This window comes from Cryptococcus neoformans (assembly GCF_000091045.1).
Source record: "Cryptococcus neoformans var. neoformans JEC21 chromosome 3 sequence".
Classification (NCBI taxonomy): Eukaryota; Fungi; Basidiomycota; class Tremellomycetes; order Tremellales; family Cryptococcaceae; genus Cryptococcus; species Cryptococcus deneoformans.
The window spans coordinates 663,701-689,342 of record NC_006685.1 but is presented as its reverse complement, the minus strand read 5'-3'; the positions used below and the strand labels follow the sequence as shown (position 1 = coordinate 689,342).

Below are 25,642 nucleotides of genomic sequence, written 5' to 3'. Positions count from 1 at the left end.
TGCACTCAAAGATGGAAGGAAAGTTATAGAGGTAGTCACTGACCACTGGGCAGGTAAACGATTCGATAGTTCAGATGCGTTTCTTAGCCCAAGCAGATGATGGTGCACGAGCCGCTTGCTCCCCGTTCAAGCCAATAGAAGCGTCAACAAAATGCGTTGACCTCTTCTGCAGATGTTTAGGTCATGGCTATAGCAATCGTATTGCAACCATCATGTTGGAAGGTAAAAAGCCTTCACTTCTTTTTACGGCATTCATTGAAGTACTGTAGTCAGTCCGTGAGTTGACTGCACATTGACTACTGACTTTTCTCAAATCAATACGTAGCTGCCTCTACTTTCTACCGCCCCTTTCACTCTTCTTCCCCCATGCCAATGCTCTCATTATTATTACATTCTTGCCACACTTCCATCCAGCCATGTAGAATCACGCATCATCGGCCTCATATTGTCTCATTATCCAATCCATTTTAACCCTCTTACTACCAGTACTAACGAAAATCCGTTTGCGCGGCTTAATTTGCCGTCTGAACTGATTTGCCCACGCTAAACTACCTGTTTTGGCTATCAGTCGCCGTCCTTCTCAGGTATTCGTTACTACCTGGTTACTACTCGTTCTGGGGTCCAGAGTGTGAAACTCAGACGGGATCAAACCGTCTGTCGTCCATCATCCGCTTGCTGTCTGCCTGCCTGTTCCATATATGCAACGTGTAATTAACAAGCGTGCTTGTAATTAGTGTTTATGACGTCACTTTACCGTAAAGGTCCGGTGCTATCAGGCACTAAACGGGCGGGTTCACATCACTTCCATGTTCGCCATCCGCCCTTCTCAAGGCAGCAGCTCGTTCACCAGCGATGCCCGACAAGTCGTACTAGCATCATCCACAAGCCCGGGAAAGGACCTGGACAGAGTATAAAAATACCCAAACTCCCCATGAATTGGTTTCAACAACCTTTCTCTCACAATTTATTTCCTGTCAATCACCTAGAACAAACCGTATATCGCATTTTAGTTCAAGATGGCCGAGCAAACTCAAGGACAACCTGGCGGAACTGGAATTGCCGGAAGTACCGGTCAGCAAGACTATCTTGGTAAGCAGCATCCCATCTCTTCCCGTCCAAATTACCATTAAGCTAATCAGGTCTGTTGCGATAGACAAGGGCGTCGACACCGCTCTCAATAAGGCCGGCCACGGCCAGTCTCATTCTACAACTGAGAAGATCTCTGACGGTATTCGAAAGTGAGTCCGTATACTACTACAACCGTCGTGGCACAAGTGCTGACAATATATACTCGCAGTGTCTTTAAGAAGGCAACCGGCAAGGATGTGCCTATTAAAGACAAGCAGTAAACATTGGCCGGTACAGAAGAACGTATCAACCATGGAACGATGCTTTTAGACGTCTGGGGTGGAGTTGTATTGTAGCGCCAAGAAGTATGAATACAATTGAATCCTTAAAAACAGATTATTGGTACCTCAGTCGGTTATGCTTCTCTTCTTTTGCACTGTGTAAGATGAAAAGTACGCCACTACTCTTCAAGAAGCGACAACCATGTGCATCGAGCTCCATGCTGTCTAGCTCACAAGTGATCATGACGATTCAAAGCGAATCATGAATTCACTGGTCCAACTTTCGGTGGTTCTATCCGCTTTGGCATTTTCACCTTACTTGCGCTTCCCATAAGCTGATCGATCTCCGACTTGTTGAAGTAATGAGGAGCGACTAATGAAATAGGCAGGTTCAGCAGTTGAAGGTTTTGGAATGACAAAAGGAACGAGTAAACTTACGTTCAGACAACCAGCTACCTTCTATCGGCATACACTGTCTCATATACTCTTTGGATGTGAGAACCAATTCGTAATACAAAATAAACCTCGGTGGCGGCTGCATGCCAATGAGGCAAGATGAAGGATGCAGGTAGACCGAATGGTTATTCTTGGTTGTTCGATAACCACCGCCTCTATCGATACGTGCCTGTACGAGCCGTTAATGAACCACGAAAGATTGAAACAGTGAAATTGCCACCCACCGTATTGTAAAAGTAGCCGGCTGTAATGGCCTTTTGAACGGGCACAACATCATTCGGCGTACTCTCAATGACCACCTCCACTCTATCACAAAGTTGCGCCAGCTGATCTCTAATATCTCTCACTCTGCAAAGACTCTTGAACTGGACAAAGTTCTCGTAGCAAAACTGCTGAGAATAATTGCTTTCTGCCCACTGCTCAAAGATGTTGAGGAGTGTAAAATGATCGCCGCCCGACTTGATAAAGTTTTTATGAGCTTTATCAGCATGCACACGCTTATCTTTGGGACGATAAAGCAGTGAGCCGGATTCTTGGAGCATTGAAATGATCGTGAGAACCTGTGGCACATCAAGAAGCGCGTTAGCAATTTTTTTTTGGTTTTTCCCCAATGGAGTTGAAAATCGGGGACACGATAACGGGCTCACTTCATGTGTACACTTGTAATTCTCACTGTTGATGATCGCCTTTGACAACATGGGGTCCACTGGGAATTCTGCCATCCTTCTTCCCAGTCTAGTCAATTCTCCCTTGTGATTCAACGCTCCCAATGCGTACAACAGTTCAAAAGACCTGATGATGGTATCTGCTGGCGGCTTATCCAAAAAGTCAAAGTTGAGAACATCGTTAATGCCAAGGGATTTGAGCATAAGAACGACCATGGAGAGGTTGGTACGTTGGATTTCTGGAATGGTATCCTGTAAAAGCTCATTCTTGAACGCCCACTTTGTGTACAGACGGAAAGCTTTCCCTGGACCGACTCTGCCGGCACGGCCGGCACGCTGTTGTGCAGACGCGCGCGAGATGGGCTCGACGACAAGAGAAGACATGCCGGTCTTTGGGTTGTAGTTGTTTTGCTTGACGAACCCTGGATCAATGACATATACCACACCATCGATGGTAATCGATGTTTCAGCAATGTTTGTGGCCAACACAACCTACCAAAAAAAAAAGTGTGTCAGTTATAGGGCTAAATAGAAAAACAGAAAAACGGATGGAAGAAAAGCTCACTTTTCGGGCACCTTCAGGGGTCGGTTCAAAGATCTTGCTTTGCATTTCGCTGGGCAAGTTTGCATAGATGGGCGCGATGATCAACTCTGGCACCTTGTCCCCCAAAGCGTACATTGTCTCCTTTAAACTTTCCTCCGCTGCCTCAATTTCGTCTTGACCTGTGAGGAATAAAAGAATATCACCTTTGGGCTGGGTTGTATGGATCTGTAGGATAGTGGTGACAGCGGCGTGCATATAGTTCGCTTCCGGTTGCTGCGTGTAAAACATATCAACGGGGAAACGACGCCCGGGCACTACCAAATAAAGGTTAGTAAATTATACTGCAAGACCCCCATCGATAGAAGAATAGGGGAGAAAAAAGAAAAAGGGGATGTACCGTCAAAAATAGGAGCTTGATCGAAAAAGTCGGCAAATTTTTGAGCGTTGAGGGTAGCACTGGAGATGAGTAATCTCAAGTCGGGACGAAATCGAGCGATATCCTGTTGTTACTCGTTAGCGATACTCACTTCCTTTATCGTTTTTTATGTAGTCCATTCCAGCTCACCTTGACTAGGCCGAATAAGATATCTGTACTCAATGTTCTTTCGTGCGCCTCATCGATGACCAACGCCGAGTACGTTGACAGCTCGGGGTCTGTTAAGAACTCTCGGAGCAGCATACCATCTGTCATGTACTTGAGAGCCGTCTTGTCGCTTGTCATATCCTCGAATCGGATAGAATAGCCGACTTCTTGCCCTAATCTCACACCCATCTCCTCAGCCACACGCGCTGCGACACTCATAGCGGCTACTCGACGGGGTTGAGTACACCCAACCTTCATGCCATTCTTACAATAACCAGCCTCGTAGAGATATTGAGGGAGCTGGGTGGTCTTGCCTGATCCGGTTTCAGCGACTACGACGAGGACTTGGTGTTCGGCGATAGCTTCGAGAAGTTCGTCTCGGAACTCGTAGATTGGAAGGGAATTTCGGGTTTCTTGGATAGATTGAGCTACCCAAAAAATAAAAAATAAATTAGATACTTGTCAAGTCGTTGATACGTTCAAAATCAAACACTTACCATTTTTCTCTAGCTTATCCACCTGGTCCAGTAACGCTTGTGCTTCTGCAGTCAGGGTTCCGTCCATCTTACCCTCTTTCAAAAACTTGATTTCCTGCGACTCGTCAAAGACATAGTCATAGTCCTCCACCAGAATCTCCTTGTCCAACGCGCCGGTTGTGAGGTCCGTCCTTTCTTGCTGAGCGGCCTCCCACTGATCGACATCTGTGACGAATTGACCTTCAACGGGCTTGGATTCTTCGTATCGTTTATACAGGGCATCCTTCTTTTTCTTTTGATCCAGACGTCCTTGCTCTGTAATGTAATCATCGGGAAGCATGTAGCCATTGGTTCCATCATCAATCTTCTTCCGCTCTTCCATGAGTTTGATAAGTTCCTTCTTTCTCTCCAACTCGCGTTCCTCTTTTCTGGACAGTTTTTGGTTTCTGAACAAGATTTTCTCATCTTCCACCTCCATCTTGAGTAAATCGAGTTGCTGCAACTCTCGCTTTGAGAGATACTCTTGTCGAGAGCGGTTACGCAGGTCGGCGATCGCAGCCTCCCTCGCTGCAGGGTCATCCATGAGATTTGCACGTCTTGACGCATCGACGCCGCCTAGCGCTTTGGAGGTCCGATCCTCAACAATCCGTTTCGTACGATCACGGTCCTTTTCCTTCATCCGTTCCGCAAATTCGTCCCTCTGACGCAGATCTTCCAATCGTTCTCGTTCTAATCGCTCTTCTTCCGTCTCTTCCGGCTCAAGGGGTAATTCAGCTTGGTCGTCTCCATCGGGAAGCGGTGAACGTGTCCTCAGGCGCTTTATTTCCTTATCCTCCTCGTCGGAATCCCAGTTGCCCTCCGTATCTCTCTTTCGCGAGTGCCTTGCCTTTTTCACGCCGACCACATCTCTCTCTCTTGACCCTTCCTTCTCCTTTTCCTTTTCCTTCTTCTTCTTCTTCTCTTTCCGGCTACCGCTACTTTCTGCATCCTCATCCATTAACAGCGTGAATCGTTGGCCTGACGCAGCCTTGTCTGCTTTGGGTGCTTTAGTCTTGTTTTTGCGGGGAACGAGAGAGTGGACTTGGGCAGCGAACGCTTGAGTCTCGGGAGTGCTCGCCATTCCAGTCGATAATAGCGAGTTGTACAAATCGCCTGGCGTCTTTGAAGATATTGCTATGAAAGATATTAGCCGGGTCGCGAGTAGCACGCAGCGCAGGACATACCTAGGGATTGCACATAGTCGACGGTGGCACTGTCGGACGATCCGAGTATCTGCGAGCGGGGTTAGGAAGGGAAGGACGGTGGGATCATGGTGCTTACTCTGACAACATTATCGCTGATAAAGTTTTTGAGGTCCATTATGTATGGTATAGCAGTCGTAAGCACAATAATGGAGCTCTCCTATAATAACAGTAGTAGTAGTAGCTGCGGCGTCGTGCGGCGGCGGGAGGAATGACGTGGCATTTATGGCCTGGAGTTGTTCTTCTTCTTCAAGGATATATGGTGGTCGTTGGAAGCGGCTTTCTCTCTGCATCCGCCACCGCCATGTTTTTCTGTGCTAGTGAGTTCCCCGCCCGGCGGCCGTGCGCTCACCGCCCCAGTCTCTGGCTCGCCCCCCACCGTCCCCGTCGTCTCCAAGACCTCGGGCGCCGTCTACGAAAAAGCGCTCATCGAGCGTTACATCGGTCAGTGGCTGCCCCGCTCACCGCCCAGCCCGCTCACACCCTGCAGAGGAAAACGGCACAGATCCCATCTCCGGCGAAGCCCTCACCAAGGACGATCTCGTCGACGTCAAGGCCAGTGCGTGCGGCGTTCCCCGCGGTGCTGCCACAAGCTGACCTCTCGTTCAAGAACCTTCCACCATTCCTCCCCGCCCCGCTAACCAGACATCCATCCCCGCCCTCCTCACCGCCCTGCAGTCCGAGTATGACTCCATCATGCTCGAGTCACTCGAAATCAAAAAGGCTTTCCAAAGCTCTCGGTGCGTTTACACGCTCGACGGACCGTGGAATCATCTGACACTTTTGGCGCAGGCAAGAACTCGCAAACGCGTTGTACAGGGAGGACGCTGCCACACGAGTCATCGCTAGGTTGATGAAGGAGCGGGACGAAGCCAGGCAGTGCGTTTTCGCTCAACGTTTTTTTTGGGCCGCAAACAAGCACAGCACCAGCATGACTGACTTTGGTTGCTAGAGCTTTGTCGTCTATTCAATCTACTATCGGTTTCCAACCGCCAGCCGCGGCTGAGGAGCCTGCAGCAGACGTCGAGATGGCCCAGGAGGGTGCTCTTCCCGCAGACGTCGAGGCCAAGGTCATGGAGACTAACCAGGCGTGAGTCGAGGTGTCGTTTCTGCTCCATCAGCTCTCGCTAACTCGCTTTACAGACTCTCTTCCGTGCGAAAGAAGAGAAAGCCTGCACCTGGCTACAAAAAGGTAGACGATATCAAGTCATACACCCAGATCAACCACGTTCCCTCTTTGCACGCTACCAAGCCCGCTGGTATCACAGCTCTCGATTTGGCTCAAGACGGCAACACGGTCGTCACTGGCGGTGCCGACAAGGCCGTTCAAGTGTTTGACCTTGAAGCTAGCAAGGTGCTTGGCACACTCAAGGGTCACACCAAGGCGGTCACGCATGTCGCTTTCCGCGAACACGAAGGCGAGCCTAGGTTGGCTATCAGCGCCAGTGCTGATAAGACTGTGAGGGTTTGGGGAGAAGACGATGGCAAGTGGGGAGCTAGGGCGACGCTTTCAGGCCACAAGGGTGAAATCAATGGACTTGCTGTCCATCCTTCAGGTTCCTATGTTGCTGCTGGTTCTGCCGATTCCACCTGGAGTTTGTATGATCTCTCCACTGCCAAGGAGGTCACCAAGTACACTGCCATTCCCGGTATCGACGGTTCTTTCGCTTATACTTCATTTGCTGTTCACCCTGATGGAGTGTTGCACGGTGGCGGTACCAAGGACGGCGCCGTTCGGGTCTGGGATGCTCGTCAATCCAACTCTCTCGCCGCCACACTGTCTTCCCACGCCAAGGACCTTTCCACCCTTTCATTCTCTGAGAACGGATACTACCTCGCCACCTCATCCATCTCTGGTCCCCCTACCGTCAAGATCTTTGACCTTCGTAAACTCGATATTCTCTCGTCCTGGACGTTGCCAGAGGAGAACACGATTCGTGAAGTCAAGTTTGACCCGTCTGCGCAATTCCTCAGCGTGGTGGGTACCGACGCGAGGGTGTACGCCAACAAGACGTGGCAAGAGTTGGTGACGTTTGAGGAGAATGCGGGTGATTTGGTGGGTGCGAGGTTTGGCAAGTTGGGTAGCGAGATTGTGCTCGCCGGCATGGACAGGACGCTGAGAGTCTTGGGGAAGAAGGAGTAAAAAAAAAGTGGGAAAAAAAAGGGAGTCTTGTGTCTGTACAGTTCTTTTCTAGAGGATGTTAAAAGAGATGAATATATATCATATATATACTATATATCAACTGACATGAAGAGTAGAATCGTGCGTTGAAAAGGGTATTCTTGATTTGCAGACTCTGCAGACTTTTACGAGAATGGGAAATTCTCTTTGAATGCCAACTTTTTCTTTCTGTAATGCATTTTTGTCTATTTTTACAGTCTGCTTGCTACGCCCAATCAACCTGTATCCCTACCACCTTGACAACGAAAAAAAAAAAGAAGACGATCTAAAAAGCAGTTGATACAGTTTTTACGAGCTAGTTCTTAACCGTCAAGTGGCAATCCACAAATCTCGCAATCGCTCCCTCCATGCTCATTAACAAACGTGCAATGGGGACAAACCCTCTCCCTACCACCACCTGCCCCTGCCCCTGCTCCTGCCCCAACTGAATCAGGACCCGATGGCGGTGCAGACGACTCGGTAGAGGGACCGGCAAACGCAGGAGAATCGATCCCGAGGTTATTGAACGATGATGTAGGGGGAGGGTTGGAACGAGCATTGGCTTTTGTTTTTTTTGGGGGGGGAGAGAGAAGAGAGAGAAGAGAAAAGTTTTGCGTTAGCGAGTGTCATGCGCGCGACCAGATAACTCACCGGAAGCTTCAGAGTCGACAATGGTGAGCAATGTCTGCCATCCACCACTAGCGAAAAGCTCTTCCAATGCGTGGGTATCATTCGGATGGGCATGGGCAGTAGCAGCTCGACAAAGAATCTGTTGCTCCTTCTACCAAAAAAAAAAAAAGAAAAGAATCCTGCTGTCAGTATACCACAAACTCGCGCCCAGGTCCCGCATTTTTACTTACCAAGGAAAACAGACCCTGCATGCATAAGAATGTCACCAGATGCCAATCGCTCAACCATTTCTCGACATCCTTCTTGATCCTCCCGGGCCATGTGCCGGCATCCCCAATTTCGGCATCGCTAGTCTTTAGAATCGCAGCAAGTTGCGTGATAACCACCTGCATGGATTGATCATGCAGCCCGGGACGGTTTTCTGTTGGGAAAGCGTTGGAAAGGAAAAGAGGGGATGGCGCGAGGGGGAAACCATGGGTGATCTAGTAGCATCCCGTAAGTAAAGAAAAAGTGCACGTGCACCAAAAAAACCTACATTGACGTAGAGATACTCGACAGGAAAAGTGGGCTTTGCAGGCATCTTGACCTGTAGCCCATACTCATTCTTATAGCTGTAAAACACTTCCGGGACATACTCTCCTTCTCCTGGCTTCCTGACTCTCACAACCGCGGGGTCTACACTGGCCTCAACGATTCCAGCCTTCACCATGGCTTCGGCATGCTCACTTGCCTGCCATGCCAAGATGTCGACACCTCCGTCCTTATCACCCGTCAAACAGCAGGTGACGAAACGAGAGGAATAATGACCGGTGGGAGACATTCTGGTAGAAAGTGGATGGGAGAGCTGATAAGCGGCGGAAAGGAGCATTTCCAGCGAGGAGGCAGTGTACGACTGGGCGTGGCGTTTGTAAAGTGTTTTAGTAATGTCGTCGGGGGAGGGAGTGAGATCAGTGTAAATCATGCCTACGACGCTCAAGCCTTTATCACACCATTTCGCAATCTCCTGAACCCTAGATTCGTCGCTCCATGGGGTTTCGACAGTCAGTCCATCGAGTTCGCCTTCCTGCTTTGGCTCCCACACAGCTTCGACGATGACCTTGATGCCCATTGGGACCTTTTCATATTTGTCTTCTCGTCCGATGAGGAAAGCGATCCGTTGGGTCCCTGTACGACGCCATGCGGAGAGGAGGCCTTCGATGATGGACGGCGAAGCGAATTCAATGTGGTCGACCATTCTGAACGGCTGGGATTGGAGGGTTACCGCAGAAGGCTGGCATGTGGAGCAGATACCGTCGGGAAATGAAGGGTGCGCCCCTGTAGGGCAAGGTGTGATGACGGATAGAGATGTGGGCGAGAGCGGAGGAAGATCGGTAGCTGATGAAGCGGTGGGTGGACGGGAGGAGAGGAGCTTGCGAAGATATGCATGGTAGGACAGGTGCTTGATCTGATGCTCAGACTGGAACTTGGGGTCGTACGGCTAGGGTTTCGTCAGCGGCGGCAGAACACGTAGAGGACGGCGATATACCTCTAGCGGCATGCAGTAATCACACATGGCCTTGTCGCCGTGCCTACAGAATGCAGGATCCCTCTTCCGCTCAATCTTGCCCGTCTGCTTCTCCCAGTACTGATCAATCTCGGGCTCTTGCACGGAAGACAGGTCTCTGAGCGGGATGGTGTTTGGCATGGGCGGATCGGTGTGTGTCTTTGGGTGGGAGGGGTCCGGCTGCGCGGGCTGGGGGTGCGGCGCTGTGGCCTGCATGGCCGGGTGCGAGTCGGGGTCGGCAGCACGTGGCTTGTACGAGAGGAACAGGAGATCCCCATGGCTGCGGGGGTCAGCGAGTCGCCGGCTGGAACAAAGGGGCGTACCTGAAACCCATGTCGCCGACTGTGCGGCCGCTGAGGGCGTGGAAGGGGACGGACTCCCCCGCGGCGCCCGGCTGGTTGCTGAGTGCGAGCGTGGCGGGGTCTGGCTGGGGGTCTGCGGCGGGGATCGTGTTGAGGATCGCCTCCGCAAAGTCCTCCCCCGTCGTCTCGGGCTGCACAGTGAGGCGGGCAGTCCCCGCGGGCGAGCGGATCCGGAGCAGCTGCGGCGATCAGCGCTGGCCGCGCAGGGAGGCAGGGGCTTACCATGGTCTGGGTTTTGGAAGAGGCCGGTAGTCATAGTCGAGAGATAAATAGCAACGCGGATTATATACATACGTCAGCGACCACTCCAGTCACGTGACCCACAAGCTCAAAATCTAGTGACGTGGAAGGTTATGTATTCGTACGTAATGTGTGTGGGCTACGTCCATTTCCGACAAGGGCATGTAAATAAATAGCTAACACCCTGCTCTCTACTCTGCAACATGTCTTCCACGCATAATGAACAACCAGCAGCTCGTACAGCAGCACTATGACATCGCACTCAAGTTCATGCAGGCGGCCAATTATCTGGACGCATGGAAAAACTTTGACAAGGTGCGTTCCCGCACTCCCGCATCATCTAATCCGCTCACTGTCTCCAGGCGATCAACTTTGGAGGAAAGAACCCCGTGTTGCTTGACTGCAAAGCGGCGGCCATGTCAAAGCTTCCAGAATGGAGAAACCATGCGTTGGAAGTCACCAAAGACATGATTGCAAAATGGCCAAAAGACTTTAGAGTATGTCACATACACCATCCGGTCACGCGCACTAACGCGTATATGGGTAAAAGGGGTACTATCGCCAAGCCTCTGTTCTCTATGCTATGAAAGCTTACGATCATGCTTTCAAGGTTATCAGCAAGGCCGTGGATATAGGTCCTACTCGCTCCCAGGACGAGCGGAAGTACAAGGCAATCCAGCAGCTTCGCGCAACGATCATCATCCAAAAGACCGAGGCGGACCGTTTACGCGCCGCGAACGATGAAACCGAGGCGCAGAGGCAAGCCATCGCGCGTCAAGCGGCCAAAAAGGCGAGGATCAACTACACGCATCTCCTCTCAAGAGACATCCTCTTAATCATCGCTGAGCAGGGCATGGCGGATCACCCTGGATTCATCTTTAGGATGGCCGGTGTATGCAAGTCGTGGAGGGAGACGTTGCTCAGCCAGCCAAGCTTGTGGGATACCATTGTTCTAGGCAGGAAACGGAAGGATCAAAAGGTTACTCTGTTCATTGAACGATCACGTGGCAGGATCAAAGAGGTCAAGATCGCCTGTCACCTTGATCAGTTCCTTGCGGGAAAAATCGGGCTGTCCTTGGCGCCATACATGCCCAATGTGGAGCGCCTAACTGTCCATGCGCCATATAGAATCAATTTAAACCTCTTGACTCAGTGGAGGGGTCTTCTACGTAATGTAGAATATCTCTCCCTTTCCCATGATGATGGCGGAGCCACTCTCAGAAAGAACTTTACCCATGATTTATTACCACCAGGACCGTCACGACTTCGCCATCTCGCTATCGCCAACTTCCAGACTGGGCCCGAAAGCGATTCCACATACACCCCTTTAAAGCAAGTTGAAACTGTCTCTATACGCTCAACAGACCTCTTTCTCCCCCTAGACTCCGCCGAAGAAACATTGCTCTCCACCTTCCCAGCTGCCACGAGTATAGAGCTGATCAACAATCGCTACTTTGATTCCTCGCGTGGAGCACTTCCAATCGTCGCAGAACTGCCCAATCTCCGCTCTTACACAAACAACAAAGCTTCTTCAAACGTGTTCAAGACGATCAGAGTGCCGTCTCTGCAAGACTTGTCTGTTGATTCACTCCGTGCTTCCTCACTCAAAACATGGCTTTCAGCCCCAGGCCTAGCCACTTGTCTCACTACCTTACGATCGCTCAGCATTTCCTGCACTTCATTCACCGATACAGACGTTCTCTCGGCTTTAGCTTTTCTTCCAGGTCTCCAATTCCTCAACGTGTCTGCCTGTCCTCTTACCAACACCTTTCTTGAAGGCCTTGTTCGCAGGCCGGCAGATTCGGATCAAGAAAACCTCTGTCCAAAGCTGACAGCTCTCTCCATCTCGATAAATGATAACATCACGGGCGGGCCCTTGACCCGCTTTGTGAGGAGCAGAGTAGCAAGCAGTGCTGGACTGGCATCTTCATCGTCTGATTTGGACTTGAATACACAAGCACAAGGCAAAAGTACCCAAACAGAATTAAAGAAAAACATGAGCTCGTCCTTCAGGCCAAGTGCGAGGTCTGCTTTTGGCCGGCCCACAAAACCTCCGTCTGTCCGTACAGACTCTGATCAATCCATCTCTTCTACTCTTCCGCAAAGCCAGACTTGCGCTCCATCCCAACCATCATCGTCATCTTCATCCACGCTGCCCGAAATTACATGGCTCAATCTCTTCCACTGCGGAGGTATCGATCCCTCTGCAATCTCTTATATCCGCCAATACGTGAAATTTGTAGGGCACTCGCTTGCAGCGCATGGTGGTGACCGGAACGAGGGTAAAGGAAGGTGGAAATGGAATGTCGAATGGAAGGATGTGGTGGAGGGGAGGGCGGGTCTGGATTGAGAAGAGTTGCGGGTAAGTAATCATTTGGAATCGTATTTTGGGGGGGTGGTTATGGTTTGAACAATTCGTGTTGTTACTTTTTTTATTGGCAGGTACGAAGGACCAGTGGTATGTCTACCACACTTGTGAACCTGATGTGATCGAGGATAAAAAAGGTTGGACGAGAAAGATATGGTGGGAACTAGGATGTTTGGATCCCCAGTTTCCCCATGATTGTGGTTAGTCTCGCTATTATCGCGCTTTTGTAAGCTGTACAATTGGGACAGTAGGCAACTTGACAATGTTTTGGCTAATAATCCCAAGCTAGCTTCTACTATAAAGGTATAATTTGTTGTTATGTTTTCGCGTATTTGCATGTTACCTTTCGTCCCACAATCAAACTTTTTGGCACTGTCGCGGGGATCCTTTCATAAAAGAGCCATTCACGATCCTTTCTCGCACTTTTCAAGCTTCCGTAACGCTAATAACGGCCTGTTATACTCATATCGTCATTGTCAAACACGCTATCCTTATTTGCTCATTCTACGTACCCAAAGTGTTAACATTATCGACAAAAAGCGCTGGGCAAGATGCAAGCACCTTCTCCTGATCACTCCGCCGCAGACGGTATAAACGGCCCATTGAATCCCTTTGTCGTTACCCCCCCTCCGCCGGACGGTAAAGACGATGAGATCCCCGGCTACGTAAGTTTTATCACATGCTCGGCAGTATACATTTATTCCGATGAACCTCGCTCACAAAATGAGCTGACAGGTGACAAGGTTTGGGGCATACGTGAGTAACTTTGAAGGAGTAGCACGCAGTTATTAATAGGTGGTTGTGACGGGCACTCACTGACTGAATGACTATCGTTTATCACAGCATACTTTGTAAGGCTCTCATTCGCGCCTTTCATTTAGTCTTGTTGTTATAGCGAAACCGCTGACATTGAGTATTGTTTGATCAAGGACCGAAGGGGTTTTGTAAGTCCTCATTCCGCCTTGCAATTAGTAGAAGGGACGCCGCAGCAGGACCCATACATCTCCGCCTTGGCGGTCTGCCTAAAGCTGACAGATCTTAGCCTTCCAGCCGGTACGTTGCTTCCAAGGGGGGCAAACTTTGCAATGCAGTCAACGATAGATTTTGGATTGCACTTTCCCGTGAGTACTACTTTAACCTCTTCCTTCGTTCTTCCCCCACCATTTTTTCCCCCCGTCGGATTTCCTGCTTCACTTCAGATCAAGTCATTCCAGGTCACGCTCCTGACTTGAAATGGTGTAGAAAGGCACAAAGGTTCCCGGCGGATTCCTTCTTCCTGTAGGTGCATGGTGTCGTCCCCCCTCCCTTTGAAAGGCTGCTGACGGAGGACAATGGCGTAAAAAATAAAAACACAACGTAACAGGTGTCCGTTGTGAAGAAACAGGAGCCCAAGAAAGCCCCGCCTCCCTCTGAGAACCCTCTGTGCATAGTACAATAGATATAAATGTATGCGCATATGAATGAACAGTGGCTGAGATTGGCTGCTGTATGCATGGAAACATCGAATAGTACAATCAACGTAGTTCGTTCGTACGTCGGCAGCAGACGGAGCGAGCGAGGAGAAGAAGAGTGTAGTACGTACGATGTATTTACGTAAATTGCTTTTCAATGGAAGCGTCGACGCGTCCGACGGTCCGTGTTCGTGTGGATTTCATTGTCCACTCAAGTCATGATGAACTTCTTCTCGGCTTTCATATCTTCTTTCCATCACCACGATCCTCAAGATGCACCCACAAAATTCCTCGACTCCTTCAACCAACTCCCCTTCCACCTTCTCTCTTCCCAAATCATCCATCTCACGGAAGAAACCTCCAGGACTCGACATCTCCAAATCGATCCTTCGTCCCACACGTACAGCACCCGTTTTGCCCGCAAATGGAAGCTCCCCTAGCAACTTTGTGTCAGAAGCAGACAGGCTGAGAGATGACATTGCCAACCTCCAGTTGTCAAGTCGATCAACAGGCTCGAATCACTCCCCGGAAGCACTTGACTCCCCTAGGGCATTCCAAAGCGACAGTTCGGTTGCGTCGGGTCTTGCAAAGAAGGAGAAGAGCAGGGACGGTAAAGAACGGGGAGATAAGGAGAAGAGGAAGAAGAAACACAAGGACAAGGACGGAGAAGACTTGGTCAAGGATGAAGACCTGGAAATACTGCACGATTTAGGAGCGGGCAACGGAGGGACAGTGACCAAAGTGTGGAACAAGAAGAGGAAATGCGTTATGGCTCGAAAGGTATGGTCCCTATTCTGTGATGATTTGAATACAGCTAATAATAAATCAAGCTCATCCTAGTAGACGCCAAACCGTCCATAAGAAAGCAGATCCTTCGAGAGTTACAAATCATGAACGACTGTGATTCTCCATACATCGTCGGATACTATGGATGTTTTCCCGTCGACGTCCATGTAGGTATCGTCATGGAATTCATGGATGCTGGGTAAGTCACAAAAATTACTCGAAGAACTCTTGCTGATGCAACGTTGATAGATCTCTGGACTACATCTATAGGCATCACGGCGCCATTGACATTGACATCGTTGGTAAAGTCGCTCAAGCAGTGCTGGAGGGTCTGATTTACCTTTATGATAAACACCGCATCATACATCGAGGTATGTTTAGAACATCCATCATTGCAATCGGCCCGGTGCTGCACACCCAAAGGGACGCTTGTGTACTAATTACTCATTCAAACCAAATAGATATCAAGCCGTCCAATGTATTAGCCAACACTCGAGGGGAGATAAAGATATGTGATTTTGGAGTCTCTGGCGAGTTGATTAACTCGATCGCCAATACCTTTGTGGGCACCAGCACATATATGAGCGTACGTCTGTCTCTAGTGTAATTGTTTATCGTCATCTGATCATATTCGAGTAGCCGGAGCGGATTCAGGGAGCGCCGTACACGATCAAATCAGACATCTGGTCTCTCGGTATCTCCCTTATCGAGTTGGCTGTTGGCCGTTTCCCATTCTCCGATTCACCCGACTCGGAAGAACTCTCACCTAGCGTTTCCGACTTTGATCCTGATCCTACACTTCCTCGGTCCGTTCGACGCCCTAAAATTGAATCAAACAGCAGACATAACGGCGTCAGTCAGAGTGGTGGACCGCACGCCATGTCTATTCTTGACCTGTTGCAACATATCGTCAATGAGCCAGCCCCAAGGTTGGCAAGCAGACGGAGGAGATTCCCTCAGGAGGCGGTTGCATTTGTGGAGGGCTGCTTGATCAAGGATCCCGATCAACGAAGGAGTCCTAAAGAGCTGCTGGTAAGTTATAATTCAACTGCAACGACGAACTTTTTTTCTTACCCTGCTTTTCTGCAGTCTTCTTCGTGGATAACCAACCTCAAAACCACCAAAGAGGACCTTCAAACCTGGGCTCAATCCATGGTCGGCCCCCGCGAGGAATAAACGTACCCCGGTCTTGCAGATTATATTTCGGCTTCGCATATTTTTTAATGTTGATACTCTTCTTTGTATATCTCTAATCACCATCTCGCATATCCCCGTCCATCATATGCCCTGTGTATACTTATTACTCATGACAATATCATCTGCAGACGAAGAAATGATGCATGTTTGGCTTATGTAAAGTAGCATTATGCAGAAAGCAAACGGCGTGTAGTACAATAGTGGTCGTGCAATGTTTGATTCTAGTCATAAACAAAAAGGCTTTCAATCCACCAAAATCCACCTGGTTCCTTCTCTCCTCTGCTTTTTCTTCATCACCGGAAGATCAATTCCCAAGTCTTTGAAATGCGGCGTGACAAACACTTCTCTTTCGTCGTCCTTTAAACCACTCTTTCTAGCAAACCCTTTTGTCGGCATCTCCATTGGTTTGGAGAAGGTGCAAAGGCCCTTCCCAAGACTAGGTAACCAGATAGGATTGATTTTGGTTACGCCCTTCATCCACGGTTTGCTGGTTCTGACAATTTCAGAGAATACGACAAAGTCTGGAGGAGCACAATGGAAGAGGGCGGATGAAGGATGAATGAAAACGGGCTCGGATCCCAGTCCAACTGCTCGGTAAGCCACCCCGCGAGTAGATTCGTACGAGACACCCTTCTTCAATACGAGGTCTTCGCGAACAGCTACCTGGTCAATAAAGCCGGCGGCAAGGATTTGACGAAGCACCTTCAGTTGAGTGTCACTGGGCGGAAGCAATTTCGAAAGCGGTACTTTGGCAATAGAGGATATTTGAGCTCGAAGTTGATGTATCTCCTGCATTGCCTGATGAAATTATCAGCTTCCAACTGACTCGCACAATATTACAGCCTAAAACGGACCTTGAGACGGATAAAAGTCTTTGCACAGAAGGCAGGCGATGGGTCGAACTCGTAGGCGCCGATGGCCGCGAGGAGCTTGAACATATCGCTGGTACCCTGTCCAAGCGCCAGGAATTGCTTACATGACAGACATCAGCATCATACAGTCACTAGAGGCATCCTAGCTCACCTGTTGCGCCTTGAAAAACCGTCTTCTTGTCTCCTTCCGTTGCTCCTTCTCCCTGATATCCTCACTTTTAATATGGCTAATCTCAGCGACTTTATCTTCCTCTTCATCCACCTCTAGCGACTGTTCGTGTATGAAAGGATCGCCCACTGACATACCCGCCACTATAGCAATGATATAAGACATGCAGTCGTGCTGGGTACCAATAGCCAGCATCTTCGCGAACCTCGGTGACACAGGAAACCCGGCCATAGCTTTGCCTAGGTCCGTAATCTGACCCCCGCCTGAACCTTTGTGTTGCACGCCATTGATCATCTTTGTCAAAGTAGGAAGCGAAAGGGCACCGAGGTTTGTAAGGAGATTCTCTGCTCGTCGGAGGGCTGCCCGGTCTGGGGGTGTAGGGAATGGGAAATTGATAACCGCATCGATGTTCATACTCTTCATTTGTAAGACCACGCCTTCAATAGGCATCCGTAAGATTTCGGGTTTGGAGAATTGCTCAAAATGATCCTCAAAGAGAGCGGATGAATAGAGACGGTAGCAGTGACCTGGTCCTGTACGACCGGCACGGCCAGCTCGTTGAGAAGCCGAAGCCTTTGAAATCCAGGAGACTTGGAATGATTGCACACCATTGATGGGATCATAATGTCGCTCTTTGGCACGGCCAGAATCAACGACGTAGCGGATGCCGGGGATAGTAAGAGACGTCTCAGCTACATTGGTAGAGATGATGACGAGCCTGTGGCCCTCGGGAGGCGGTTTGAAAACGAGCATTTGTTGGTCATTGGGTAATAAAGAGTAAAGAGGAAGAACATGCAGCGGAGCTATGTCGTACGATGAGTAAGTGAACAAAATAAATGATTTCTGTACTCACCGTCTGCAGGTTCATCAAATTCGAGGCCTGGGATACCTTCAATCTCGTCGTCGGTATCAAGGGCCTCAGGATCGCTCTCTGCGGCCCCATCATCGACGTCCGCAGCCAAATCTTCATCCTTTCCGAATTCAACTTCCTCGGCTTCGCGCTCTGAAAACAGGCCATTAGCTCATACACCAATAAAAATCTCCTGAAAGGATTGACCAACCTTCTGGAGGCAACGAATTATCGTTGATTACTTGAGTCTTCTGAGATGACTTTTTGGCGCCATATTTCTTCTCCAATTTCCTACACAATGCTTGGATCTCGCCTTGTCCAGTCATGAAAACCAAAATACCTCCAGGTGGCAGCCTTGCATGTATCTTGGAAACTTTTTTGTACGCCTCCGTCACATAATCACTGACAGTACGTCTGCTGAAGTGAACGGTGACCGGATGTTGTCTGGCAGCAATGTGAATTACAGGGGGAGGTTTGGAGAATAATGTGGGGTTTTCGGCAAAGTCGGAGACTCGAAGAGTAGCGGACATGACAACGATACGCAAAGGCTTCACGTCTTGCTTGCCTTCGCGCCACAGTTTCTCTCGAAGTTTAGCGACTCTACTCAACACACCAACGAGGACATCTGTGTTGACACCTCGCTCGTGCGCCTCATCGACAACAACCACGCTGTATCGGCTGAGCAAAAAGTCAGATGCAAGCTCTCGCAAAAGGACACCGTCCGTCATAAACTTGATGGCGGTATCAGGCGAGGTTGTGGAAGAGTATCGAATTTGATGCGCAACAAGTGATGAATTCGGGGGGAGATTGAGCTCGGAACGGACTCGCTCAGCAAGTGACACGGCGGCGACACGACGCGGTTGAGTGACAGCAACCATACCAGGATTGTCTAAGCCAAACAAATTAGCACAATCCCCACATGCTGAGATTCGACTTACCTGAACCCTTGTATCCAAATCCAGCTTCGTAAAGCATTTGGGGCACTTGAGTCGTTTTACCACTACCTGTCTCACCACAGATAATGACCACGGGGTGCATCAAAATCGACTCGATGATGGATTGCTCCTCGGCAAGAATAGGCAACCCCATCCTTGTCTCAGATACTGAAGGTCGACGAGAGATGTTTGGACGGACCTTGGACTTGTCACTGTCTTTACTTTGATCAAGAAGAGAAGTCGTTGGAATGACAAGCTCTTGGCCAAGAGGACCAATGTATTCACCGACCCGGGCCGCAAGTAAAGGTTGAGACTTGTATAATGTTGTAGTCGGCTCAGCTGCGAGGAGATCAGGTGCAGAAGGCTGTGATGTTTGACCCATCTGTTTAAGTGCCCAATCCTTGAAACCAAGCGATCGCTTCTTTTTGGGGGGAGCAACTTCTTCTTCTTCGTCCTCTTCACTGCCTTCCTCTTCCGAGTCTTCTCCGTCTTCTTCATCGCTGGCCTCCTCATCGCTATCCATCTCGTCATCATCTTCCTCCTCCTCATCATCATCATCCGCATCATCTTCGTCCTCGTCATCCTCATCCTCATCATCTGAATCTTCTCTGTGCTCTATTCCTCGTCTTCCAAACATACCATAGACAAAGCCCTTTTTCCGCCGTACTTCAACTCTCGGTTTCACGACTTGCCCATCGGTCGATTTTTTGAGAGCCCCGCCTAGCACAGTAGGAGCAGAGGGGGCCGATACCGGCGGTTTTATGGTTTCAGAGACTGGCTCTGGTCCAACTTCAAGTCTGGGAGAAGGTTCAGCTGCCTTCTTTGGTTCTTCATCGTCGGAATTATCATTCCCAGAGTCAGACGAGTCAAACTCGGATGATGATGAATTAGGAGCTTGTGTAGAAAGAAGGTTGGGATTCCATCCGGCCTATAATGAATAGTTATCAGCACTATCTTCTATTCAAACATAGATAGTAAGCTTACCTTCTTGGGAAGCTTACCCTTCCCCTTGCCTTTTTCAGCAGCCTTTATCTCAGCCTTCCGTTCACCTTTGGAGGGTATCACTGTGGTTTTGACCTCCTCTGTCTCTTCAGCTTGTCCGTCCCGAATAACTTCAACCGTGACCTCCTTTGCTTTTCCCTTGCCTTTTCTACTCGATGCATCATTCTCACTTTCTCCACTATGATCGTCTCCTTCTCCGAACCGTCGAGACAATCGGTCAATTCCCCTACGCACAAGGCGATCTTCACGCTTCTCCTGCCTTTCCTTTGCGCTAGTGGGATTCATGGGGTTTTGGCCCAGGGTAGATGCTGATAGGAGTGAAGCAGATGTGGAGGAAGAGGGTGCGAGGGATTGTAAAAGTTTGAAGGTTTCGAGACGCTGTTCTGATTTGAGTTTTTTGGCCTGTGTTGAATGCTTGATCAGTCACCCAGACCAAATAGACGCAAATACTTGGACAAACCATATAAGACTCGAAACGCTTTCGCTTCTTTGAAGACATGCCAGCGGTTGGGTCTTCGAATACAGCAGCATGCTGGTCGGTTTCGTTGTCCTGGGCGTCCTCCTCGGTGCGCTCCTTGCTGAGGTTCTTCCTCTTCTTGTGCGAGGATCCACCTGCGACTGATCCCCTTGCTTTTGCATTGTACCTCTGACGAACTGGTGGGCCTGCCATTTTATAGTGTCGATTCTCTGATTGTGAGATCGAGTACTGGAGTTATACTATAACTGGTCTTTATACTACTTCAAAATCTTGATCTACCAGCGGCAATGGGCAGTTTAGTCACGTGATTTATATCTTCGGCCGCCGAATGTCGCGAACAAACAAAAATGCTTCCGTCAAGCCTTCGGATCATTCATACATCCATATTACAAATAAACAGGGGGAGTGTACTACGTACTAGTACATCAACCCTATCAATGCTTAATATGATTCTGACCCTTCAGGATACAGCATTGAATCACCCTCTTTGACCATAGACTGGAGTTCAAAATTGGTACAGATCTTTGGCAAGAATACCCCAAATCACAACTAGTCAGAACTAAGTGGCAGAGCTTGAATGGACCTGGAAATGCTGTGACAATCGTACTGAGGGAGAACGTCGTGATTATTTATATGACCTTTAGCAGTATTGGGAAAGCATCCAAGAATGGTGTCACCAGACCTCTTGCATCAGTCTTCAACGGGGATCAACGATACTCTGCAAGTCAAAACTAATCCGTTCATCATTGTAGTAGGTTGCTGAGGACTTGATTTCCGCATTAGAGACGCTTTCCAGGTCATTGCAAGTTGGAAACGCATACTACTGATCCTGTTACCATTGGAGACTTGGCACCCCGTGCTTGGGTCGCATGAAGTAAAGTTGATATATGGATTGTGAAGCACATGCAAGTCGGGAGGAACTTGGGGTAATTTAACTTGAGAGCTTCGTAAACTTCTTAGTGGAGAGAGAGTAGGCGAGCGGCAGCTGGTCTGCCAAATTCTCATCATCATGGGACTGGATGAGATGTGTCTATTTTGTGCTTGATGAAGTAAAAGAGGTAAAGAAGTTCCCTTTTTTCGGCTGGGTATATCAATCAGGATGAACGGAGTCATCAACCCCGGTAACGATGACAATTTGAGTAGCATTGCATACAATTTGCAATATACTCCACGTATAGCAGGCCCAGAACGCGGTGAGACAAGAAGGGTAAATTGATGTCGATGACAGCACCGGCAGCTCGGAAGGTTAGAACGATCTGAATCTATTATCGAATTAAATGGCTTGTAGATAGGTTGCAGGTACCAAACCTCTTTGTCCGTTTCCATCCTCGCATGTCCACCCTGTCCCATGCTGGTCAATCCCGCGGTGCCCATTTGTGACGAGGCGAGACCTTGACTTACAATCAGAAGAGGTCTTCTCGATGATGTTGACGACCTGATTAGCTTGTACGGATAAATCTCCTTTATCCTGAGTTATCGATATTAGCGCTGTATAACTAACCCACTGCTACGAGCCTACTCACGTTACCGGTATAGTCGTACAGTGCTTGGGCCTGCCCCTCGTCACCATTTGCTAACTCGGGACCGACCTCTGCAGCAGCTGAAGATGCGGGATTCGGGGATGAAGACTGGTACGAACCCGAGCCATCTCTGCGAATCGGAGGCGGGAGAGCGGTATTGGAGTAGGATAGAGTAGGTGAGATAGTTTGCTCCACGGCAGGCGGTTTAGCTACGAGAAATGAGCCATTTAGGGTGCGCGAACACTGAGAAGACAGGCTGATTGGACAAAACGCACATTTTTGTGGGTCTCTCCACATGCTTGTGAAAGCAGACATCTTATTAGAAGTATCCACATGTCCGAAAGACTATCCGGAGATGAAATCATTGCTCAATAATTGTCTTTGGGTCACTCACTCTGGATGAAACGAGGCCTGACACGCCACCCTTCTTTGCTGCAATGGGGGGCGGCGCTGCTTTCCTTCCAGCTTCTTCCTTGACACCCGCTTCGGCGGGCTTATTCATCCTTTCATTCGCTCTGCCAACCATCGAGCTCATACCAACTTTGCCCAAGAGGTCCATTGCATCCTTGTTTTTGGAAACAGCATTCATACTAGACTTTGTTCCTGCTGTACCATATTTTATTGAAGACGAAATGAATCGCTGAGCTGAGTCAGGCTGCTCTGTTCTCTCTGGCGGGGGCATGGGGTGACGTGCTGATGAGTAGGATGGAGAGGCATATCCTGCTGACGGTGAGGGGGATAGGGCGGCATTCGATCGAGCAGGATGGGAAGATGAGTCGATGGCAGGGGGGGACGGCAGGTTGTGTGGCCGCGACGCGAAGTACTCGTCGAGAAGAGAGAAGAAGGCGTCCTGCGATGGGTGAGTAGGAGCAAGGGAGTGGAGAGACGCGGAACAGACCTTGTCTTCGGGGGAGAGGTTCGTGAACATGCTGAGCGGGATGGGTGGGATGGAGACGTGAGTGGGAATGCAGCAAACAGCGGCACGAACGACGCAACAACCAGGGATGACGCACGCTGCTTCTGTGCCTGGCAATCTGCAATGAATACATGACTGAACGCTTAAAACGACTGAAAAACTACTGCTCCATGCAAGCCGAGCCAATGCATATATACATGTCGTGTCACAGACAATGGGATAAGAGAAAAATAAAATATCGAGCCCTTCTTGATTCCCGCTTCACTTCTATCACCTTATTCCTTCTATTACTACGCCTTCCTTTAGTCGACCTCCTCAACGGAAGGGCCTTCCTCCTGGGCGGGAGCACCGCCAGCACCGGGGAAGCCACCAGGGGCACCACCGGGAGCGCCACCCTGAGCACCGTAGAACTTCTATAGTAGAACGTCAGCGACGTTCATTGTGTCATTGAAACAATTAAAAACTTACAGTCATGATGGGGTTGGCGACAGCCTCAAGCTCCTTCTGCAAGCTCTCAAACTCTTCCTTGGAAGCGGACTGCATGGTGTCGAGGGAGGAGATAACCTCGTCGACCTTCTTGGAAAGAGTCTCGTGGTCGGCAGCGTCAAACTTGTCCTGGTTGTCGGAAAGAGTGGTCTTGAGGGAGTAAGAGTAAGACTCAAGGCCGTTCTTGGCCTGGACAGTGGCGGCAGCAGCCTCATCCTCAGCCTTGAACTTCTCAGCCTCAGCAAGCATCTAATCCAACGTCAGCATTTGCGCAAAGAAAGATACCTCAAAATGTCACTCACCCTCTCGATCTCCTCCTTGGACAATCGGCCCTTGTCGTTGGTGATGGTGATCTTGCTGCTCTTACCGGTAGACTTGTCGGCGGCGTTAACGTTCAAGATACCGTTGGCGTCAACGTCGAAGGAGACCTCGATCTGAGGAACACCTCGGGGAGCGGGGGGGATACCAGAAAGGTCAAACTTGCCGAGCAAGTTGCAGTCCTTAGTCTTGGCTCGCTCACCCTCAAAGACCTGGATCAAGACACCAGGCTGGTTGTCAGAGTAGGTAGAGAAGACCTCAGACTTCTTGGTGGGGACAGTGGTGTTCCTCTTGATCAAGGGGGTCATGATACCACCGGCAGTCTCGATACCCATGGAAAGAGGAGCAACATCGAGCAAGAGCAAGTCCTGAGTGGCCTCAGAAGTGTCACCAGTGAGGATAGCAGCCTGGACGGCGGCACCGTAGGCAACGGCCTCGTCAGGGTTGATGGACCTGTTGGGCTCTCGGCCAGAGAACATGTCGGAAACAAGCTTCTGGATCTTGGGGATACGGGTGGAACCACCGACAAGGACAATCTCGTTAACGGAGGACTTGTCAATCTTGGAGTCTCGGAGAACTTTCTCGACGGGGTCCATGGTGGATCGGAAGAGGTCCTGACAGAGCTCTTCGAATCGGGCACGAGTGATGGAAGTGTAGAAGTCGATACCATCGAAGAGAGAGTCGATCTCGATAGAGGTCTGGGCAGCGGAAGAAAGAGTTCGCTTAGCTCGCTCACAGGCGGTTCGGAGTCGTCGGAGAGCTCGGGCGTTAGAAGAAAGGTCTATATGACAGATTAGTGTTGGTTCGTCAACAAATTAAACATCAAATGAGGCAACTTACCCTTCTTGTTCTTCCTCTTGAACTCCTGGACAAAGTGGTTGACAAGTCGGTTGTCAAAGTCCTCACCACCAAGGTGAGTGTCACCAGCGGTAGCCTTAACCTCGAAGATACCCTCCTCAATAGTCAAGAGAGAGACATCGAAAGTACCACCACCAAGGTCGAAGATCAAAACATTCTTCTCGCCCTCAGACTTCTTGTCAAGACCGTAAGCGATAGCAGCGGCAGTAGGCTCGTTGATGATACGGAGGACATCAAGACCGGCAATGGCACCGGCGTCCTTAGTAGCCTGACGCTGAGAGTCGTTGAAGTAGGCGGGGACGGTAACAACGGCCTTGGAGACGGTGCCACCGAGGTAAGCCTCAGCGGTCTCCTTCATCTTGATAAGGACCATGGAAGAGATTTCTTCGGGAGTCTAGAATAGGTCAGATATCGTCTTTCAGCAAATTATGAGAGGGTGTGACTTACGAAAACCTTCTCCTCACCCCTGTACTCGACCTGGATGGCAGGCTTGCCGGCACGGTCAATGACCTTGAAGGGCCAGTGCTTCATGTCGGCCTGAACCTCAGCATCCTCAAACTTTCGGCCAATCAATCGCTTGGCGTCGAAAACAGTGTTGTAAGGGTTCATGGCGACCTGGTTCTTGGCGGCGTCACCGATCAATCGCTCAGAGTCGTTGAAAGCGACGTAAGAGGGAGTGGTTCGGTTACCTTGGTCGTTCGCTGCAAAACCGTCTTAGCAACAACTCAAAAAAGAAAGCATCCACAGAGGGCATGGACCTACCGATGATCTCGACACGGTCATTTTGCCACACGGCAACACAAGAGTAAGTAGTACCCTGTTACTCGTCAGCAAAGCTCGTGTATAATGTGCTTGCTGAAGAGATACTCACCAAATCAATACCAACAGCCTTAACCATTTTGTCTATTTATCTATTAAAGCTTTTGAGTGTAAGGGAAATGTAATGAGTTTTTTGTCCACAAATGAAAAGGTGAAGAGAAGAAAGAGAGAAAAAGAAAGGGAATATAAATACGGAAATTGACGGAAGGTGGGGGAAGGGAGAGGAAGCTTGTCGTCACTGGTCGTAGGGGAGAGCCACGAATTCAGGGGACTTCTTCGCCCTTCTCGCACCGAATCGAATGTGGAGGCAAAACATCGAAAATGCCAGAACAATTGTGTCCTATGTGGGGGACCACATAGCAGCGGT

The 25,642-nt window shown here is 49.6% G+C and overlaps 10 protein-coding genes across 10 annotated transcripts; 5 read left to right on the top strand and 5 right to left on the bottom strand.

Moving 5' to 3' along the window:
- The first annotated feature begins 697 nt into the window (after positions 1 to 697).
- Positions 698 to 1,456, top strand: CNC02400 (expressed protein). Its single transcript, XM_569524.2, has 3 exons — positions 698 to 1,089; positions 1,154 to 1,238; positions 1,298 to 1,456. The coding sequence occupies exons 1-3, from the start codon at positions 1,017 to 1,019 to the stop codon at positions 1,347 to 1,349; spliced, it is 210 nt and encodes a 69-aa protein (XP_569524.1). The 5' UTR covers positions 698 to 1,016; the 3' UTR covers positions 1,350 to 1,456.
- CNC02390 (pre-mRNA splicing factor, putative) lies at positions 734 to 5,449 on the bottom strand. Its single transcript, XM_569522.2, has 10 exons — positions 5,394 to 5,449; positions 5,297 to 5,345; positions 4,095 to 5,246; positions 3,580 to 4,025; positions 3,412 to 3,514; positions 3,036 to 3,328; positions 2,453 to 2,962; positions 2,030 to 2,365; positions 1,788 to 1,974; positions 734 to 1,722 (listed from the first exon to the last, which is right to left on the bottom strand). The coding sequence occupies exons 1-10, from the start codon at positions 5,430 to 5,432 to the stop codon at positions 1,610 to 1,612; spliced, it is 3,228 nt and encodes a 1,075-aa protein (XP_569522.1). The 5' UTR covers positions 5,433 to 5,449; the 3' UTR covers positions 734 to 1,609.
- A 146-nt stretch (positions 5,450 to 5,595) lies between these two features.
- On the top strand, positions 5,596 to 7,655 carry CNC02380 (nuclear matrix protein NMP200, putative). The gene is made up of 7 exons (XM_569520.2): positions 5,596 to 5,634; positions 5,675 to 5,758; positions 5,805 to 5,873; positions 5,925 to 6,054; positions 6,107 to 6,193; positions 6,267 to 6,404; positions 6,458 to 7,655. The coding sequence occupies exons 1-7, from the start codon at positions 5,619 to 5,621 to the stop codon at positions 7,455 to 7,457; spliced, it is 1,524 nt and encodes a 507-aa protein (XP_569520.1). The 5' UTR covers positions 5,596 to 5,618; the 3' UTR covers positions 7,458 to 7,655.
- Positions 7,651 to 10,262, bottom strand: CNC02370 (ER-associated protein catabolism-related protein, putative). The gene is made up of 7 exons (XM_569518.2): positions 10,233 to 10,262; positions 9,972 to 10,189; positions 9,631 to 9,928; positions 8,641 to 9,582; positions 8,336 to 8,587; positions 8,127 to 8,256; positions 7,651 to 8,037 (listed from the first exon to the last, which is right to left on the bottom strand). Exons 1-7 carry the CDS (start codon positions 10,233 to 10,235, stop codon positions 7,799 to 7,801), a joined length of 2,082 nt encoding a protein of 693 aa, XP_569518.1. The 5' UTR covers positions 10,236 to 10,262; the 3' UTR covers positions 7,651 to 7,798.
- A 185-nt stretch (positions 10,263 to 10,447) lies between these two features.
- On the top strand, positions 10,448 to 12,952 carry CNC02360 (hypothetical protein). Its single transcript, XM_024656728.1, has 5 exons — positions 10,448 to 10,565; positions 10,613 to 10,747; positions 10,801 to 12,612; positions 12,693 to 12,844; positions 12,908 to 12,952. The coding sequence occupies exons 1-3, from the start codon at positions 10,470 to 10,472 to the stop codon at positions 12,598 to 12,600; spliced, it is 2,031 nt and encodes a 676-aa protein (XP_024512387.1). The 5' UTR covers positions 10,448 to 10,469; the 3' UTR covers positions 12,601 to 12,612; positions 12,693 to 12,844; positions 12,908 to 12,952.
- Positions 12,953 to 12,980: 28 nt separating this feature from the next.
- Positions 12,981 to 14,182, top strand: CNC02355 (hypothetical protein). The gene is made up of 7 exons (XM_024658936.1): positions 12,981 to 13,283; positions 13,354 to 13,374; positions 13,462 to 13,469; positions 13,541 to 13,553; positions 13,661 to 13,739; positions 13,860 to 13,896; positions 13,982 to 14,182. The coding sequence occupies exons 1-7, from the start codon at positions 13,170 to 13,172 to the stop codon at positions 13,992 to 13,994; spliced, it is 285 nt and encodes a 94-aa protein (XP_024514274.1). The 5' UTR covers positions 12,981 to 13,169; the 3' UTR covers positions 13,995 to 14,182.
- A 100-nt stretch (positions 14,183 to 14,282) lies between these two features.
- Positions 14,283 to 16,212, top strand: CNC02350 (MAP kinase kinase, putative). The gene is made up of 6 exons (XM_024656727.1): positions 14,283 to 14,849; positions 14,900 to 15,054; positions 15,105 to 15,226; positions 15,317 to 15,441; positions 15,495 to 15,887; positions 15,945 to 16,212. The coding sequence occupies exons 1-6, from the start codon at positions 14,343 to 14,345 to the stop codon at positions 16,029 to 16,031; spliced, it is 1,389 nt and encodes a 462-aa protein (XP_024512386.1). The 5' UTR covers positions 14,283 to 14,342; the 3' UTR covers positions 16,032 to 16,212.
- On the bottom strand, positions 16,183 to 20,588 carry CNC02340 (conserved hypothetical protein). The gene is made up of 8 exons (XM_024656726.1): positions 20,341 to 20,588; positions 19,863 to 20,282; positions 18,882 to 19,806; positions 18,155 to 18,832; positions 17,947 to 18,096; positions 17,076 to 17,896; positions 16,907 to 17,023; positions 16,183 to 16,850 (listed from the first exon to the last, which is right to left on the bottom strand). The coding sequence occupies exons 1-8, from the start codon at positions 20,548 to 20,550 to the stop codon at positions 16,296 to 16,298; spliced, it is 3,876 nt and encodes a 1,291-aa protein (XP_024512553.1). The 5' UTR covers positions 20,551 to 20,588; the 3' UTR covers positions 16,183 to 16,295.
- Positions 20,589 to 21,537: 949 nt separating this feature from the next.
- CNC02330 (expressed protein) lies at positions 21,538 to 22,837 on the bottom strand. The gene is made up of 6 exons (XM_024656725.1): positions 22,777 to 22,837; positions 22,273 to 22,728; positions 22,154 to 22,223; positions 21,882 to 22,087; positions 21,760 to 21,826; positions 21,538 to 21,699 (listed from the first exon to the last, which is right to left on the bottom strand). The coding sequence occupies exons 1-6, from the start codon at positions 22,804 to 22,806 to the stop codon at positions 21,632 to 21,634; spliced, it is 897 nt and encodes a 298-aa protein (XP_024512385.1). The 5' UTR covers positions 22,807 to 22,837; the 3' UTR covers positions 21,538 to 21,631.
- Positions 22,838 to 22,937: 100 nt separating this feature from the next.
- On the bottom strand, positions 22,938 to 25,548 carry CNC02320 (heat shock protein 70, putative). Its single transcript, XM_569509.2, has 7 exons — positions 25,328 to 25,548; positions 25,219 to 25,273; positions 24,904 to 25,157; positions 24,439 to 24,850; positions 23,583 to 24,379; positions 23,263 to 23,529; positions 22,938 to 23,207 (listed from the first exon to the last, which is right to left on the bottom strand). Exons 1-7 carry the CDS (start codon positions 25,352 to 25,354, stop codon positions 23,097 to 23,099), a joined length of 1,923 nt encoding a protein of 640 aa, XP_569509.1. The 5' UTR covers positions 25,355 to 25,548; the 3' UTR covers positions 22,938 to 23,096.
- Positions 25,549 to 25,642: the final 94 nt, after the last annotated feature.

Bases quoted from the DNA above. Each gene is read 5' to 3' on its own strand.
- CNC02400 (XM_569524.2), top strand. From the start codon at position 1,017: ATGGCCGAGCAAACTCAAGGACAACCTGGCGGAACTGGAATTGCCGGA. The intron at 1,090-1,153 runs GTAAGCAGCATC...CTGTTGCGATAG, and splicing joins CGGTCAGCAAGACTATCTTG to ACAAGGGCGTCGACACCGCT. The intron at 1,239-1,297 runs GTGAGTCCGTAT...ATATACTCGCAG, and splicing joins ATCTCTGACGGTATTCGAAA to TGTCTTTAAGAAGGCAACCG.
- CNC02390 (XM_569522.2), bottom strand. From the start codon at position 5,432: ATGGACCTCAAAAACTTTATCAGCGATAATGTTGTCAGA. The intron at 3,515-3,579 runs GTGAGCTGGAAT...GAGTAACAACAG, and splicing joins TCTTATTCGGCCTAGTCAAG to GATATCGCTCGATTTCGTCC. The intron at 3,329-3,411 runs GTACATCCCCTT...TTTATTTGGTAG, and splicing joins TCAAGCTCCTATTTTTGACG to TGCCCGGGCGTCGTTTCCCC.
- CNC02380 (XM_569520.2), top strand. The intron at 5,759-5,804 runs GTCAGTGGCTGC...CACACCCTGCAG, and splicing joins GCTCATCGAGCGTTACATCG to AGGAAAACGGCACAGATCCC. The intron at 6,194-6,266 runs GTGCGTTTTCGC...TTTGGTTGCTAG, and splicing joins GAGCGGGACGAAGCCAGGCA to AGCTTTGTCGTCTATTCAAT.
- CNC02370 (XM_569518.2), bottom strand. The intron at 8,588-8,640 runs GTAGGTTTTTTT...GGATGCTACTAG, and splicing joins TCGAGTATCTCTACGTCAAT to ATCACCCATGGTTTCCCCCT. The intron at 8,038-8,126 runs GTGAGTTATCTG...AAAAAACAAAAG, and splicing joins TGTCGACTCTGAAGCTTCCG to CCAATGCTCGTTCCAACCCT.
- CNC02360 (XM_024656728.1), top strand. From the start codon at position 10,470: ATGAACAACCAGCAGCTCGTACAGCAGCACTATGACATCGCACTCAAG. The intron at 10,566-10,612 runs GTGCGTTCCCGC...CACTGTCTCCAG, and splicing joins CATGGAAAAACTTTGACAAG to GCGATCAACTTTGGAGGAAA. The intron at 10,748-10,800 runs GTATGTCACATA...TATGGGTAAAAG, and splicing joins AATGGCCAAAAGACTTTAGA to GGGTACTATCGCCAAGCCTC.
- CNC02355 (XM_024658936.1), top strand. From the start codon at position 13,170: ATGCAAGCACCTTCTCCTGATCACTCCGCCGCAGACGGTATAAACGGC. The intron at 13,284-13,353 runs GTAAGTTTTATC...ATGAGCTGACAG, and splicing joins ACGATGAGATCCCCGGCTAC to GTGACAAGGTTTGGGGCATA. The intron at 13,740-13,859 runs GTGAGTACTACT...TGAAATGGTGTA, and splicing joins ATTTTGGATTGCACTTTCCC to GAAAGGCACAAAGGTTCCCG.
- CNC02350 (XM_024656727.1), top strand. From the start codon at position 14,343: ATGCACCCACAAAATTCCTCGACTCCTTCAACCAACTCCCCTTCCACC. The intron at 15,227-15,316 runs GTATGTTTAGAA...CAAACCAAATAG, and splicing joins ACACCGCATCATACATCGAG to ATATCAAGCCGTCCAATGTA. The intron at 15,442-15,494 runs GTACGTCTGTCT...ATATTCGAGTAG, and splicing joins GCACCAGCACATATATGAGC to CCGGAGCGGATTCAGGGAGC.
- CNC02340 (XM_024656726.1), bottom strand. From the start codon at position 20,550: ATGGCAGGCCCACCAGTTCGTCAGAGGTACAATGCAAAAGCAAGGGGA. The intron at 18,833-18,881 runs GTAAGTCGAATC...TGTTTGGCTTAG, and splicing joins ATTTGGATACAAGGGTTCAG to ACAATCCTGGTATGGTTGCT. The intron at 17,897-17,946 runs GTGAGTACAGAA...CGTACGACATAG, and splicing joins ATTTGATGAACCTGCAGACG to CTCCGCTGCATGTTCTTCCT.
- CNC02330 (XM_024656725.1), bottom strand. From the start codon at position 22,806: ATGTTCACGAACCTCTCCCCCGAAGACAAG. The intron at 22,088-22,153 runs GTGCGTTTTGTC...CATTTCTCGTAG, and splicing joins GTGGAGAGACCCACAAAAAT to CTAAACCGCCTGCCGTGGAG. The intron at 21,700-21,759 runs GTAAGTCAAGGT...AGCATGGGACAG, and splicing joins CGAGAAGACCTCTTCTGATT to GGTGGACATGCGAGGATGGA.
- CNC02320 (XM_569509.2), bottom strand. From the start codon at position 25,354: ATGGTTAAGGCTGTTGGTATTGATTTG. The intron at 24,851-24,903 runs GTAAGTCACACC...GACCTATTCTAG, and splicing joins GGGGTGAGGAGAAGGTTTTC to ACTCCCGAAGAAATCTCTTC. The intron at 23,530-23,582 runs GTGAGTGACATT...ACGTTGGATTAG, and splicing joins CCAAGGAGGAGATCGAGAGG to ATGCTTGCTGAGGCTGAGAA.